The sequence below is a fragment of the Ammodytes marinus genome (assembly GCF_949987685.1).
Source record: "Ammodytes marinus genome assembly, chromosome: 15".
Taxonomy (NCBI): domain Eukaryota; kingdom Metazoa; phylum Chordata; class Actinopteri; order Uranoscopiformes; family Ammodytidae; genus Ammodytes; species Ammodytes marinus.
In genome coordinates this window covers 20,105,819-20,123,297 of record NC_137219.1, presented here as the reverse complement: position 1 = coordinate 20,123,297, position 17,479 = coordinate 20,105,819, and the positions used below count along the sequence as shown (strand labels likewise).

Below are 17,479 nucleotides of genomic sequence, written 5' to 3'. Positions count from 1 at the left end.
TATAAAAATATGTCAATTTGAAGTTAAGTGGCAGGGCTATTAGCTCTTGACCTCCTAAAGTTCGCCGTCACCCTGTCATTGACAGGCAAGGGAGCGAATAAGAATGGTCCCCTAATGACAGGACACAGCCAAAAAGGCATTAGGACAGGAGCACACAGCTGAGTACATCATTTTCAACTCTGGCTGGGTGTAATTGCGTGACATTATTAGGGGCTGAGTGTTTGCAGGAGCAATTTAGTCTCTGAATTGCTGATGAGCCATTTAGAGACAACAGCATCAGCCGTCCCATTAGTGTCTTACTGAGAACCATTAAGAATAATATTGTGAATTAGGAGGAGGAAGCCCAAGTGTGTGTACAGTGTGTGGCTGGAAAATACAGCTCCGAGAATAGTTGTGAAAGTTATTTGTGGTTCTGTAGTAATTGAACCACACTCTATGTGATGGGAGAGAGGCTCACTGGATAACTGCTTCGTACAGCACACACTTTCACTCATTGCCTATATGGAGGAGTGCTCTCTGATGGATGCGTGAAAAAAGGAACAATTATAATTGTCTTTCAATGGGATGAGCCCATTCAGGTAAGGCTATGGGTGTTTTGTTTACAATTATTGCCTAGATATGAGAGGTATCGTCAAGGAAAATTAGTGGCCCATTAGGTATCCAGGACTGAAGAGGAAAGCCATTTAGAATTTTAATTTGGACTAATAGTTTTAATTGAAAGGCAAACACAAAACCCTTTATATCCATTTGAACGACCAGTGTCCATGTTAATGAATTTAAATTACTCATTTACACAGCAAGCGGGTGGGCTCCAGGAATGAGAATGACGTCACTGACTCACCCGGTCCATCCACTGTCCTGCCTCGTGCGCTAGAGGACGCTGCGCAGCTCCGTCAGTGGTTGACGTAGAGCTGACGTACGAGGAAGTCTCACGAGGACAACATACCTGCAGCTGGCTTACTATCAACAACGTCAATGGTTTACATGCTATGGCAATAGCAGAAATAATGCATGGGTGACTTCTCGGCGATTTATTCCTGTAGAAACGCCGTGCTGTGGCGGTTGAGGTACAAAAAAAGACCAAAAAAGTAAGTCATGGAGATGTCATTCTTCTGCTGTGTCAGTGTTAGTTTGGCTAGCGAGCTAGGCTGGTTTAAAATCCTCGAAAATGACATACTAGAAATAGTTGGCCCATTAACACTAACGTTGTTTCGTTTCTCATTCAGTCAGTAGCCTACCGAACCTGTCATTCAGCTATACTACCCCCGAGCTTGACGCGTGAGCTTGTTTACGTCCTGTGCTTTCATTTGTGAAACGTAAAACCATATTCGGTTGTGAAAGCGGTCGATATAAAGACGCATTGCGTGGTGTGGGTAAATTCAGCTGCCTGGCAATGCAACCGCAGTAATTCTTGGATGAAAAAGAGTTGCTGGTAAATTCGGCGTACGCATGATCAATCAAGTAGCAGTGGAATTTTTTTTATTCAGTGATATGCACAACGCTACAGAGGTCTGTTAAGCCTTATATCTCACGTAGGCTATCCAATCCACAGTGAGCGGCAGGAAAAGTAAACACTTACATCAGACATTTTACTAAAGTTAAATGTAAGTATATTCAGTATGAATGCCGAATTACATAAATAATGTCTGTGGCTTTTGTATAAGATTTTACAGGTGTATTTTTTTGCCCCCATAAAATCAATTCATTTCCACATCTTTTGGTGAATCCTCTTCCTTGCAGCAGAAACTGGTCAGATGCTAATTTTTTGCTACACACACCCTATTGTGGGAAAAGGAGAAGTTGCCTATGGGTGGGTGTAAGAAGTGTCAGCTGACCTACACAACATCCCTAACAAATCACTTTCATTTTCACTTAAAGAGTTGAAAACAAGCCATTCTGACCAGTAGACATTTACAAGTGGCAAATCAGTGGTTGTTAGAGACCTTAAGAATTATATTCTACTTCTAACAAAAATTTAAATCCACTGTTTCTGACTTTACTGCAACTACATACAGTATATTGTTTTTCTCTGTTTATGACATAGGTTTATTAGCATTCCCTCTCTAGACAGTCTCCCAGATGTCGTCTGGCTGTCCGCCCCAGTCGCCGGCCGTGGCAAAGTGTGAGGTGGCGCTGGAGGGAGAATGCCCGCTGCTGGCTGCCACCTTCGCCTACTGGGACAACATCCTGGGCCCGCGGGTGCGCCACATCTGGACACCCAAGGGCGACCAATCCATGTTCCTCAGCGACGGGGAGGTGACTTTCTTGGCCAATCACACGCTCAACGGGGAGATCCTGCGCAGCGCCGAGTGTGGCGCCGTGGACGTCAAGTTCTTTGTCCTGGCCGAGAAGGGCGTGATCATCGTGTCCCTCATCTTTGACGGCGAGCTGAAGGGCGACAAGAACACTTGCGCCCTGTCCATCGTCCTGCCCCAGACCGAGCTGGCCTTCTACCTGCCGCTGCACACCATCTGCGTGGAGAGGCTCAAGCACGTCATCCGCAAGGGACGCATTTGGATGCAGAAGGTAGTACCCCCCCCCACCCCCACCCCCCACCCCTTGTCCTGCGAAGTCACATTCTTTTTCTTTCTTTTTTTTTAGATTATTTTTTGGGCATTTTTGCTTTATTAGATAGATTTGGAGAGACAGAGTTGAAATAGGGCAAAGCGGGGAAGACATGCAGAGAACTGACCCGGGCGGGATTCGAACCCGGGTCTGCTACGCGGGCTTTACCCACTGCGCCACTAGCGTCCCCCGAAGTCACATTCTAAGGGCATTTTCACAACCTAATAGTCTGCACCAAGGTTTTGTTTTCTTTGTTCCACTGTATACAGTATAGCTTGCAAAAGTATTCATACCCTTTGAACTTTTTGTCACATTTTATCACGTTACTACCACAAACGTAAATGGATTTTATCTGGATTTTATGTGATAGACTGACACAAAGTGGCGCATTATTGTGAAGTGGAAGGAAAATGATACATTGTTTTAAAACATTTTTACATATGAAAAACTGTGTGGTGTGCAAAAGTATTCGGCCTCCATGAGTCGATGCTTTGTAGAGCTGCAATTACAGCTGCAAGTCTTTTGGGGTATGTCTCACATCACTTAGAGACAGACATTTTTTGCCCATTTTCTTTTGCAAAATAGCGGACCCAGGATGTTGTCCCAGTAGACTACAGTTGTATAGATTCGCCCACAGATGACAAATTATTACCGTTTATACTTAAAAACATGGTCCGGCCAAAGTAATTCATCACTTCCTTTTTGCCCGTTTGGGGTTGCAACAACATTGGCAGAATAATATAGTTGCAGTCCCCCAACACAGAGGGATACGTTAGCTAATTAGGTCTGAGAGCTCCTGAAGAGAAAGCCAGTGAGCAGGTAATAATAGGGCTACACAAAATAAAGTGACACAGAGCGCCTTCACAAATACATCAACAACCGCTGTGAAAGTGGGTCAATTAGGTTGAATGTCCACCTGGTGTATGCCATATTAATTTAATTTAATATGTTCATAAAATCCATGCTTGCAGTGTTTTTTTTTGTTGTCACACTGACATAATAAATCATTTAATCGTTTTTTTTTCTGGTGCAGCCACAGTTTGGTCTCTTCAGTGCACCTTATGTGGAAGCTTGTATATTTATTTGTCAGAGTCCCAGTTGCCAGAGCTCTTACAGCTGACAGCAACTGCTTACTGGCCTGAGGGCTGGGTATCGATCTTGAGAACTTGTTTTTTGGCCCCTGACCAAAATGTGTCTACTCTGTGTGTATGTGTATAACTTAGTGTAGAAAACTCTCAAGCACCCAACATCGTCATTGTCTGGTCAGATTAATGATACTGTTTACTTATTATTTGATTCATTGGACATTTCATTTTTGATTTTAGATAATGTTTTATTTAGGCAAAAGCTGTTGTTCGGCTGCTTGTTTTGACGTTTGATACATTTACTGTACAGCTTAATCTACTGCTAATACAACTCTAAGCTCAAGTTCTTTTCATGATGTTTTTATTATAGTCTGAAGAATAGTGATATCCAAATGTGAGAGTTTGGAAAAATACAGATTTTTTTTTTCAAGCACCCCTCAGTTTATTTTAACAGCTTTCTGTTTGACAAACTATGTAGAACTACCTATTTCAACCCAGCCGATGTATCTGCCCAGCTCTAATGAGGTTCATATAGCCTCCCTCTGTGTATCCCCATGCAAAATGCAGTAGAAACAAACCTATATCACTTTTATTGTTTTAGTTTGCAAAGCCCCCCTTTTATTGTGAAATGACTCGATTAGTACAATGCGTTATAATGGCTTAAGTAACGCAGTGCTTGAGTTAACCATTTCCTCTCCCTTTTTCGACTGCAGGGCTACAACATCATTTCCGTTCTGAGCTTGGAGATCATCCCCATCATGGAGCTGTTGGCCTCTATGAAGTCACACAGCGTGCCGGAAGACATAGACGTGAGGCACCACACACACACACACACACACACACACACACACACACACACACACACACACACACACACACACACACACACACACACACACACACACACACACACACATCCATCCCCATCGCTACACACTTGAACACTGATCGTCAGATGAACTATAGAGACCTGTTCTGAATTGCATGTTCTTATCATCTCAACATCGTGGTGTCAGTGATCGAGTGGAGGGAAAAAAAGTGAATAATCTGTATGGAATGCAAATGACATATGTTTCATTCTTTCACTTGTTCAATGGGATTCAGTTTCTTCCAGAGAGTGTAAATTGATCCAGTTTCTCTGCAGTGCCTAGATTACCACCCAGCGTGATTCAACACATTTGTCCCCCTCCTAAATATGCAAATGCATCTGGAAAAAAAAGCAGCACAAAAGAAGCTCCCTGCAATATTTCTTGCTGTTCCCCACGCTCTGGTGCACCACTGTTTTGTTTTTTTTCTTCCCTGCATCTTATTTCCACCGCAGTGCCTGCAGACGTGCCCAATGCCCATTGGCACTTTTGTCTTTTGTTGAGATAAATTTTTTTTTTTAAATGAGTCTTCTTCTTCCTCTTCTTCTTCTTTTTCCCCACTCTCCCTGCGAGTAGATAAAAGACACGGTGCTAAATGATGATGACATCGGGGACAGCTGCCACGAGGATTTCCTTCACAAGTAAGGCAGCACGCTCTGGTAGACAGAGACAAATGGAGACAGATGACGAACAATGCCCATTTAACCACCCATCAACTCTCCAATGATGAGTAATGGCCCTCCTCCACTTAGGCCCAAGTTTCATAGAGGAAAAGGGGGCCAAAGCTAAATCGCTGTTACAGTTAGAGAGAGCGGGAAGTCCGTTCCGTTGATGAAGCTTTCCAATTGTTTCAGGAGTTGGAACAGGATTAGTACAGTATCCTCAAGAGATGACAGAGCAAGTTAAAGTAGTATTGTTAGCTAAATGTTTTCAAGCTATCAAAAAGTAAACGTACTCATTATGTAGTAAAATTCTCCCTGTCATTGTTTTACTATTATACAGGATGTTTGTGGATGAATTCATTCCTGCTGCCTTAAAGGTCACCAATACATTTGATTAAAAATGAACTTTTTAATCGTTTTTCAACATTAATATGGGTCCCTGGAGTGACTACAGACTCCAAAAGTATGATGAAAAAACAACCCTCTCTCTTTTTCTCCACTGCCACCTTTCTGAAAACCTGTGTTGGACAAACCCCAGTCACATTTCTGGGGCCTCCATGATGTAGTGAAGTAGAAGTTTAAAATACATGTACCTTGAATACGTGCTTAAGTACAGTACTTTAGTCCATTTAAACTTAACGTTTTTTTAAATAATAATAAGAGAATAACAGGCTTGCTACAGTATTGAGGTAACATAAGATTCGGTTAAAAGGTAGTCAAGCAAAAGTTAGTTATTGTTATAATCAAATGATTATTTAAGATTTGAAATGGACTATTACATTCAAAAGGCCAGAATAGGAACCAAATTGCATTGATAAAAAATGACATTTAAGTATTGCTCGGCAGGTTTAACTTACCACTGGCCTAGTGTCAGTTTCAATCTCAACATCTCCGTCTCAATCATTATTCCTTCAAGTTGACGTGTTGAATTAGAGCTGATGCTAATGAAGTTAATTGACTCTAATATCCATGTCTCTGTCTCTCTCTGGTTCAGGGCTATCAGCTCTCATCTGCAGACTTGCGGCTGCTCAATAGTGGTTGGAAGCAACCCAGACAAAGTAAATAAGGTAAATCTAGCGGATTAGTGGCTGCACACATTTGTAATGCATCTACATAATTTAAAATGTTTTTCAAGTGTGTCTTGCTGTTATTTTTTTTTGTTTAATGAGCCCCTCATGCACTTTCTCACTGCTTGTGTCAGTATTTTCAGCGTCTGCCTGGGCTCGGCCCCACACTTAACTGCCACAGCCCAAAAAATATAGAAGTTATGGGAATGATGAAGCTTAGAAGCTACTCAAAACCAGCAGATATAGCAAGAACGAGAAGAAAAGTTGGACATGCTGACAGAGAAATAAAAGTTATATTGCCCACCATTCGTTTCGACAGCAGAAGAAAAAAATACTGCTAACATTCTGCCCAGTGAATATCAAAGGGCCGCGGCTTTAATTTGGAGTTTCATTGGCTGTAGGCCTGAACCGGGCACCAATTAAATCAAGCCTTTTATTGAATATCTGACACCAAGCCTCAAGCCTAGCGCCAGAGTATTGTCTATAGCCAAAATGTTGCATATTTAGTAAATTGTGTGCTGAAACTGAGGTTTTTAAATAGACATTTTGTGCTATGACAGTGTGCAGGCCTCCATTACGTTTTACCAACCAGTAAAATCGACAACCGGCAAAATTTAAGGTAACACTCGAAAGGCCATTTATTTTTCTGTCCCATGTTTTATGAAGGGGAAACCTAATAGAGCATTGTTGGTTGCATATATTTGCACACCACTTAGCTATGATGGCAAATAGTTGCAATTGTCTGTCAAAAAATCTGAAGTCTTGTTTTTTCTAATTCTATTTTGCAGATCGTTCGGACCCTGTGCCTCTTCCTCACCCCGACTGAGAGGAAGTGCTCTCGCCTCTGCAGGGCCAACTCTTCCTTCAAATACGACACAGGCCTGTTTGTTCAGGGTCTGCTCAAGGTAGCCACCGCCGCCGCCGCTGCTGTTACTTCCCACTCATTATACATTGCAAAGCACTAGAGTCGCGTTACTGTTGTGGTTTGCCTTGTTTGTTTGATGTTGCTCGGTCTGTTGTTCTGACCTGATTTTCCTTCTCTGACCTGAAATTGTTGCATTAAGAGATTTCTCTTATTAACACTCAATTCAAATCTGTTTTAATGCATGCAGCTATTTGTTCCTTATTCATGTGCTGTTTATTTTTAGTCATCCAACTGCAATGTAGAAAATGAACACTGTGACATATCTTGATGCATTCCAAGGGGTCAGCTAAGGTCACCTATTATGCAAAATACTATTTTTCATGTTTTTTTTTCAACATTAATATGGGTCCCTAGTGTGACAAGACTCCCAAAGTATGAGAAAAACAACCCTCTCACTTTTCACCGCCTCCACCTTTCTGAAAACCTGTGTTCAAAAACCCCAGTCGGATGTATTTCCCCTTGTGATGTCATAAGGGGAGAAGCCACGCCCCCTGATTACCAACAAAGCTAAGCGCTACGTCCACCTGTGATCAGCACATCCCCAGATACCCCTAAATCAAACCGGCTGTTTGATTCAAACCGGCAGTTAGATTCAGGGCCAATCAGAGCAGACTGGGCTTTTGGAAGGCGGGGCTTAAAGAAACTCTAAAATGGAGCGTTTCAGACAGAGGCTGAAAAGAGGAGATTTCGAAATGGCACAGTGAGAAATATAAATAAACATTGGACACTGCACCATGAGAAACGTTACTAATAGAAACCCTAATTACAATTTTGAACCTGAAAATGAGCATAATAATATGTGACCTTTAAGTTTTGCTCATAGTGTATTCTAGTCACAGTTTTCAAAATGACTACATCGACTAAATATAAGATCCTGGAGAAGTTCACATATATAATGCCACTGTGCCGGGCAAAGGGGGTTTTACGCGCCATAGGCAGGTGATTCTTTATGTCAACAAGTTCAGAAGGAGAGAGAAGAGGCAGCAAACTGGTTGGAGCGTGTTAGTTCGCTCGTAAAGAGTCAGAGTGGTGCACGTCGGCTGTGTTGTGGAGATCTCCTTATAGATTTCCACATAAATTGCAGCTCGGAAAACAAATGCAAGTGTCCCTGGGAGAAATGAAAAGGAAATTGGAAGCTTTCTTGTTGACAAAAAGGAAAATTATTTATGAAAGCTTCTTATATATACAGTGTATATATAAGACAATTTCATCGTTGTTCATGATGTTTTAATTACATATGTGCATCAGACGTTCTACTAAAGGTTATACTCTTCGACACACTAAGCAGAATAATAGAAACATGCTCTAACACATCACATAAAGAATGATTATACACGTTTGTGAGATTAACTGAGGGGGCGGACAGGTTGTCAATACCAATTTTATTTTTCTTTATTTCCCAGGACTCCACAGGCAGCTTCGTTCTGCCTTTCCGTCAGGTCCTCTACTCTCCGTACCCGACCACGCACATCGACGTGGACATCAACACGGTGAAACAGATGCCGCCGTGCCACGAGCACACGTACAACCAGCGCCGCTACATGCGCTCCGAGCTGAGCGCGCTGTGGAGGACGGACAGCGAGGACGACATTCCCCCGGACATGGTCATACACACCGACGAATCCTTCACCCCTGACCTGTGAGCCCGAGTTCTAGTTTACATACATTTTCTTTTTTTAACTTATGCTTTAAAATTCCTTGAAAAAATTAAATGTTTTAAATGCCAATATAACAACAATGTTTCTTTCCACAGGAATATATTTCAAGACGTCATGCATAAAGACACTTTGGTGAAGTCATTTATAGATGAGGTAAGAACAGAAAAGCAACACTCCCATATTATTCTTTATTGTTGAAAAGAAAAAAGAAAAAAAACTAAAGTCCCATTAATCGAGTCAGAAGAAAGATCCTGAAACATAGACAAAAATGGTAACCTCACAACAACAAATACTGTAAATAACATAACAGCAACCATTGTTATTATTCTCATCTCTTTAGAAGAACATTTTAAATGAAAGAAAAGCTACTCTCCCCACTGCAGTACGAAACAAAGCTTCCATTCAGGTGTACTTAGTCATCCAGAACAAACAAACTAAAACAACAAGCTCACCTTGAGCCAAATAGTATATGCTATGCTGCAGGAATGTATAGAAAAAATCCTTAAGTGACCTGAACACCTCGCTATGCTAGCCTCATCTCCAATCAGTATGCGAGCGAGTGAATGGGAGGCTATTTGTAAAGAGCTGTTGATGAAAAGAAAGTTATACTGTAAATGCAGCCATTCACCTTGTAAATCCAATAACATGGTTTTGGAGGACTTGAGTTCCATCTCTCATTTATTTTTTAAGCTCACAGTGAGAATATTTCTAAAAATGTACTCTCCAACACAGTCCTTTCATCCCCGCTGTGCTCTGCGAGACGTGTGCAAATGGTTTTCCATCTGAATCAGTAAAAATAACTGTCAGAGAAAAGCGGGTAAACAATAAATAAATAAAAGAAATAACAGAGATTGTTTCAAGTTTGTCGGAATTTGAATTTCAACCGCACAAAGTGTGAGGCATGTTAGATGTCAGCGTTTCCCTTTTGTAGTGCACAGGTTTGACAAAAAAGTACCCAAAATAAGACGGTTTCGATTTAGTAAAAATTGATACTGAACCACACACACTTACAACATACCTATTCTGTTCTACTCATATCCTCCACTGTTGAGAACGCATTCCTATTGCAAATTGGTCCAAAGGTTTTTTTAAGTGGTTTATTTATGAAGAATCATGAGGCTCTCTGTTCTCAAATGATATATAGTGAGTCAGCGCTGAGAGAGGATTCAACAAGCTAATGCTCAATAAGGGGAATTAATCACGGCAAAGTCAAGTGTGGAATCAACAAGTGGGAGTGAATTTGGTCTTGTTGGCTTCCTGTTGCTGTCTATGACTTAACTATCTATGTTTTAGCTGCAGTGGAATATTGCAGAGTGGTAGATGCAGTTTCATATTATCGTGTCATTTTCAAAATTCCATTGAACTCAGCGCTTCGGTTGTTGTTATTATTTGTGCTCCAGCAAACACTTGATTGATGTGTCTCCAGAGGCCCATTCATTCAAAAAACAGTAGGATTCATTCCCAAGGGGTCACACAAGCCGTCATCTGTTCCCAGCTTACAAGAGCAACATGTTTCTCTCTCAAGGTTAGAACAAAGGAAGAAAGGAGGGAGGGAGGTGGGGAATATTTGTTTGTGTGTGTATTATTGCAACCTTTTTTTCACCCAGTGAAAGCCGTATAGCCAGCGGACTACTAATTGACATCCTGTGTGTTACCCAGGTGTTCATGCTAAAGCCGGGCCTGTCTCTGCGGAGCACCTATCTGGCCCAGTTCCTGCTGCTGCTCCACAGGAAGGCCCTCGCCATGCTCAAGTACATCGAGGACGAAACGTAAGAGCATGTCATAATCCAAATGACAAAAAAAGGGGTTTATTGTGTGGCAATGGGACCACTATACACTCACACAGCTCTGCCACTGATTTTTCTACCTGTTTTTATTTTTGTTGCTTTGACTTTGCACTGCAGCCACTCACCTTGCTCTGACAGCCACATCAACACTGATGGCCACTGGGTCGGGTCCCCCATAATAGCCGGGGTAGGGTAGAGCGGAATCCAATTTTTTAACCTTCCAGAAATGAAACCCCTGTAGACTATTTGTTTTAGTTTCTCGCCCAACACAACATTTTACAATATTACATTGAACTAATCACAGTGACGTTATCTTCGCCGAATACTTATTTTATATATTATATTTATAATACTTTATTTTTATTTTTTTTTATCACATCACAATGTACCTCACTACAACCTATGTTCCAAAACGAAGGAAAAGAACAACATCATTGCATGTCATTTATGTAAAATATTTTCAGCTGTATTCCTATATTTCAGATGCTACACACAATGAAGATTTTTTTTTTAAATTAGAATTCAGTCGTATAGTTATTTTTACCAACTCTTTTACGTTTGCCATCTTTTCTTTCTAAAGAATGTGCATGATGCATAGCCGGAATAAGCACATCTAAATAGCTTTGTCCTTTTTTGACAGGTTCTTTATTTGACAAATTAGGCCCACCTCATAGTAGTGGAGTTCTGTCAGCACTATTATAACATCTTCAAACACAGGCATTGGTGGACACAGACACACACTCTTAAGGCATTTGTTTTAAAAGATGCGCACATTACACAGCAGATTCTTTCATGATTGAAATTAAAGGAATACCGTTGCTATTTTTAAATAGTATTAAGCCCTACCATACCCCATAGGGTACACAGCCATGAAATACGTTCACGCCTTGTAGTCTTGTGCCCTGATGTAATACATTTTCCTAAGTTTGGAGTGAGAATAGTCACGTCAGTGTTTTTTCTGCATCCGGTAATGTTATCCCCAGAGTTTTGTCATACAGGGGTGAAGTTAAGGCAAGCGCAAAGGGACACAATAGTTCCACCCTCTATTTATTTAATCGCATTTTATTATATCTTATAAACTTGTCTGTACTTGTTTTGCACTGTCGCTTCTAAAGCACTTTGAGCTGCATTTTATGTATGAAAGGCGCTATACAAAAAAATACTATTATTATTTAAAGATGAACTAACACAGACTGATAGGGAAGCGACAACGTTAACTCAGGTTGAGAAAGATCCTGTTGTTGCTGGGTTAGGACCCAGCTGAGAGGAACCATCGGACACCACTATGTAGAAAGCACAGGCACGGCATGACAGCACACCCTTACAGTTCTATAGCAAAACAATGTTTTGGTTGCAGGGAGAAGGGCCTGCAAAATTCAAGTTGTAAGAAGATCAGTGTGCCAAGAAACACACTGAGTGGAATAGAAGGTGAAGGCACCCCACAGGCTAGATTCTGCTGTGTTCAGCTGAGCTGTAAAATGAATAAAAATAGTTCTGAACCAACAGACGAGTAGAGTTAGTGTATGACTGAGATGGCCTGCTAACACCAGCGCAGATGGCCTGACTGCTATGCACAGACACAGTGTGCTGCTCAGTGGTGATGGTGATGGTGATGGAGTGCAATGAATGCACTGTTTGTGCACGACCGCAACTGGTACAGCTTCTCCTGCCTTACAGGCCATAGTATATGGCAGTAATTAAAAAGGCATTCAGCAAGACCAAGTTTTTACACTGATGAGGCATTCAACACTGATAGGAGTGGAAGACTTTAATACACCAAACATATTATCATTTGTATTGATTATTATCATTAATTTAGGACATCTAATGCTACAGTAGTGATACAATGGATGCATGAAAATATGCAACACTTAAATGTTTTGCATAGTATCCGCAAGAGAGTGTGAGGCAAACACTTCCCTGTCTGGTAAAAGTGGAGGCATTTGAATGTTTTTAATATTTAATATCTTTTTGCCCTTCAAAAGTGAACATGCCTCATGATGTGTATATAAAAGCTTTGCTTTATTCTGGATGGAAAGAAAATGGCTATTTGATAGTCACCCAGAAAAAATCTGAGACGTGTACGCCATTGCAGACTTTTAGTGGTTCAGGGCCATTGTGCATATGAAACAATAGTATTAAATATTAGATCAAACATTAATAAACTACGAGTTATACATTCAGTTAGACCACACTGTAAAAGTGAATCACCCTTGTGTCTTTTGGAATAATGTTGCTTGAATTAAGTCTGAAGATTTCAATATTGGATGTTCTTCGTCTTGAATAATTGTCAGTTTAATATCCGTGTTTTTTAAAACTGTTGCTGAGACAAAACAAGCAATACAATGATGGTACGGTCATTTTACAGCTTAAACCAAAAAATAACCCAGATACATCAGTAATAAAAAGTATTTGATTGTCTCTAGATACTTTTATATATGACACGAAGATACGGAAAATACAGCTGGGGTTGTTGTTGAGTCAGGCTCACAGGACTGCTTTATGATGGTGATTGGTGTCGCTGGGAAGAAACTGGGAAGATGTGACGGCAGGTTTTTTTTTTTCTAGTTGCGCGGGCAATGAATTCTCCACATCATCCCAGTGACTGATGTGCTGAGCCAAGGAACAATGCAAAGAACATGCCACTGCCTTCTCACTCACTCAATTTCAAAGACACTGGAACTACTCCAGAAATGACGCCCTCCCATCATCATCATCATCATCAAAAAAAAACTCTAAATGGTGTTTTTATGATCACCATTTTATCAAAGACAAGGCATTCTCATTTCTCTGCTGCCCTCCCCTGAGGCACACATATTAGACTGGATGCCAGGGTTGCAAGGTGACCTGGAGGCAAAATGATGCTATACTCTGCAACTCTTTTATGCAGTTACTAGAATATTCACTTAATGTTAAAACATGTTTGATGTGGAATTACCCTGCACAGCGGGGGGGACCTTGTGCATTTTCTTTTATAAAAGAGCTAGAAATAACCATATCTCTGATCACGGTCTAGTCCCAACAGCCTTACAGTCACCCCCCCGGCTCGAAAAACACATGCTTTACGTCCCCCAAAATTCATCTGAGACACAGTGACTTCAGCTTAACCCCACCAAAATGTTTTCCTGCCACCCTCCTCCCTGTGGAGACCTGGTCATCGCTCCATCTGGGCACCACTCATCTCCTTCTGTGCCCCCCCCCCCCCCAGCAGTGGACTGACTGACCTTCCCCACAACTCCTGTCAGGACAGCAGTCACTCCCTGTTTTTTTTCTTCACTTGTTTACTACATATATCTAGAGACGAATGAGAGCAAATGATTCTCTATTGTGTGCAAGTATTTAAGCAGCCAGGATTTAATTGTTTCATCACTTGACGTCCCTGAGTGCACACAAAAAAAAAACCTAATGAACTCAATGTTGTATTTTTATACGTTTAATTCATAAAGCTGCACTAGTGAGATGTTTATCATTACCACCAGTTGACTAATGTGGAAGGTAACGCTTGCAGTGACAAATAAAATAAAGAAAAGGTTTGTACAAAGTTTGAAGAAAATCCCTCAAAGCGTGAAATATTGGGTTCGCAAGAATAGCCCAGACGGACGGACATACATTTCCATGTACGGACGGACAGACAACCTGAAATATTATCCGTCCGACCTTTAGCTATCGCTGGGGCAGAGGCATAAAAAGAGGGAATATGTTTTGTTTACAGCTCTTGCAGCCTCCGGATGAAAAAAAAAAAAACTATAGCTACAAAAGCTATTGCATCTAAAAAAGGCAATGATTGTTTGATCCCCTGAGTAGATGCGCAGTTTAGAAGATTACAAAGATATTTATTTTACACACCCCAAAAATGCATTTATTTATGTTTCAATTAATAATGAAAATAATAATACAGATATTTGACCAAATATGTATTACAGAAAATGTTTAATTTTTTTTTGCCTGCTTTAAATTTGGTTTGTGTCCATTTATAGCAAAGGCCTTAATACTGTATCTCTCACTAACTACACAGGCAAAGCCATTATTGGTGTTTTCGTGTGGAAGCATAAAGGCGGCCTTGTTTATGGCATTGCTAACAGCCTGAGGTCTAAGGGCATACTATTTTACAGGTGCCTTGACAGGATAGTTTACGCTCAGTCGCCATCCCCTAGCAGCATACATAATTCATTGTAACGTGCCATTCTTCTGCCAAGCTGCAGCCAAACAAGGTGCTAATGCATATCCTCAAACGCCAACTAATGGAAGTTGTTAAAGCCCCTGTAAACCCAAATCCATATTACAGATATTGTCATTTAAGTTTGATAAACCTTATAAAAATTAGGTTTCATTGAGGCAGGCTGTTATCTGGTTCTTAGTTCACAATAAGTATTATCAACCAATCACAGCAGTTCTCCCGCCCCGAACATTCTATAAAAACAATGACTGTTGCCGTGGATACCATTTGATACGGCCACGCCCACACAGTCCTGTCAAACGGTACTCTAGACATTAACAAAAATATGTTTTTTTAACTAAGTTTTATAATATTCAGGAACATTTATTTTCAATCATATTTTTGTAAAAGTTTATCGAGACCCGACTATTTTAGTCCAGGTGCTTTAACATTTACGCTAACAGTGTCTCTCCACTTCCTTTTTTTCTTCACAGGCAGAAAGGGAAGAAGCCCTTTCGATCTCTGCGCAACTTGAAGACGGACCTGGACCTGAGCGTGGAGGGAGACCTGAACATTGTGATGGCCTTGGCCGAGAAGCTGAGGGCAGGGCTGCACTCCTTTGTGTTCGGGAAGCCCTTCTTCACCAGCATGCAGGAGCGAGACGTCCTCATGAGCTTTTGAACGCCATCCTTTCCACCGGCACTTTATGTATTGAGCGCTTAGCGGAAACAGACTGCTCGTTGTTTCGTCTTATTGTTACGTTGTGAATGCATGCACTGTGTGTACTGTTTGAGACAAGGCTACCGTTAGCCCCCTAGCTAGCCTTTTATTTGTTCCCCGCTGTGCTGAAATGGAACAAAACAAGAACATTTAACACACTTCCTTTTTATGTCTCGATCAATACGAGGCAAGAGTTCACCTACTGATTTTTTGTTACCGCTGTAATGAGCCATTAGAATTAAGTTTTAATATCTTGCCTTGATCAACTGTAAGCATTATACAAGTGTTAATGTTTTTTTTAAAACACTTTTTAAATTATTCTCTGTGGGATAAATTATTCATATATTCAATGCCTTCTGTTAATAGAGGGGGTCTGTATTCATTTATGGTGTTGGGATTGGCCCAGCAATACACCAGGACATTCTGCTATTGAATTAGAAATTATATTTATTAAAACATGACATATTAGTTTCTCCGCAGGCCTGTGTCGAACAACAACCTCAGACGGCCTTTTGAACCCTTGTGAACTTGTGGAAACGTGTTTTCTTTTTTAATTCAATTGCTGAACCCGTGTGTTGAATGTGAATGGTGCAGATCAAGTGACATTTGAACAAGGTTACGAATAATCATGAAGCACTGGGTTTTATTGAAGGAAAAGACAAAAGCACTGTAAATGTAATCCTATCCTGACTGTGTGTGTGTCTGTGTGTGTGTGTCGGCCTGATATTTACATTTTGAATGCAGAACATTTGCTCCTGCCTGGAGAGCCGTGGTTATCAGAGGTAAATCCAATGACTGACATGTTCCACTTTCCTTCCTCAGCTTTTACTTTATTGATGTTGTTTTTTTGTTTTTTTAACAGTGATCCTTTGCATACTCATGCAGAGAGAGCAATGAAGAATAAAGATTACATTACGAATTGTAATAAAACGACTTTGACCATTTTTCTTCAATTTGCGCAAGGGTTTATGTGCTTTCCAAATGAAAGCATGACTAGGAGTAATGCTAGCAGCTATTTGAGACTACTTAAAAACATTAGTGCTTCGAGCAAAATGATGTTGATTGCGTTGGTGAAATGTAACTAGTACATTTACTCAATTACTTAAGTACAAATTGGAGTGACTTGTACTGTACTTGAGAATGTTAATTTTCCGCAACTAATTTTACCCCACTACATCTCAGAGGCAAATACTGTCCTTTCTACTCCACTTTACTGTTTGACAGCTTCAGTTACTAGTTACTTTTCAGTGTTTGAGAATGTTCTTTTTTAGATCAATAAACTATTTGAAACCCCCTTGGATCAGCCGGAAAAAGCATCGTCACGAAACTGAAAACAGGGCTGTTCTTCTGAAATCATGAAAAGTGACCTTTAAGACTTTTAAGGCTTCAAACATGATGATTGACCATGATACGTTGGTGTAGATCAAATAATATAAAGGAGTTCAAAATGCCCCCCCTCTCTCTCTTGCTGGGCCCTCCGGAATCACCAATAAATCTCAGAGCACTTCACTAGAAATCTAACTCAAACATCACTTCATTATTTCTACTGGCAAGCTCAACGTTGGCTAACAACCGCTCGACAGGGTTAATGGACCTGAGCGTGCCAAATGTGCCCGCTTTATTTTTCTTTTACAGCGGGACGTTTTTTTAAGACATTCATTATACTTGATGTCTTTACATAGCTGATAAATCCAGTTCTACCACCTGGCAAAGTGTGTCACAATGAAAATAGATGTCCTGTGTAACTACACAGCATACCCTGAGGAAAAAGGGTTACATCGGATTGATCAATCAAATACTCACACATTCAGGCCCATTTGGGAGCTATGGTATTATCAAGCACCTTTTCAAGATGTATATGAATACCATTCAATAACATCATAATAAACATAGGTCTATGGGGGTGGGGGTGGGGGGGGGCATTCAAATGTAATCCATTGTAGAGAAGCACTGGATCTATCAGGGAAGCAGAAATCAGAGGCAGTTTG

General features: G+C 40.7%; 1 protein-coding gene across 1 annotated transcript; it reads left to right on the top strand.

Annotated features, from left to right (window-relative positions):
• Nucleotides 1–960: 960 nt before the first annotated feature.
• c9orf72 (C9orf72-SMCR8 complex subunit) lies at nucleotides 961–16,401 on the top strand. The gene is made up of 10 exons (XM_080041785.1): nucleotides 961–1,088; nucleotides 2,045–2,526; nucleotides 4,364–4,459; nucleotides 5,093–5,157; nucleotides 6,173–6,245; nucleotides 7,034–7,150; nucleotides 8,574–8,809; nucleotides 8,924–8,981; nucleotides 10,488–10,597; nucleotides 15,266–16,401. The coding sequence occupies exons 2-10, from the start codon at nucleotides 2,080–2,082 to the stop codon at nucleotides 15,450–15,452; spliced, it is 1,389 nt and encodes a 462-aa protein (XP_079897911.1). The 5' UTR covers nucleotides 961–1,088; nucleotides 2,045–2,079; the 3' UTR covers nucleotides 15,453–16,401.
• The last annotated feature ends 1,078 nt before the right edge of the window (nucleotides 16,402–17,479 follow it).

Excerpts from the sequence above, each read along its gene's own strand:
- c9orf72 (XM_080041785.1), top strand. The coding sequence starts at position 2,080 with ATGTCGTCTGGCTGTCCGCCCCAGTCGCCGGCCGTGGCAAAGTGTGAG. Across the intron at positions 4,460-5,092 it reads GCGTGCCGGAAGACATAGAC|ATAAAAGACACGGTGCTAAA; the intron begins GTGAGGCACCAC and ends CCCTGCGAGTAG. Across the intron at positions 10,598-15,265 it reads AAGTACATCGAGGACGAAAC|GCAGAAAGGGAAGAAGCCCT; the intron begins GTAAGAGCATGT and ends TTTTCTTCACAG.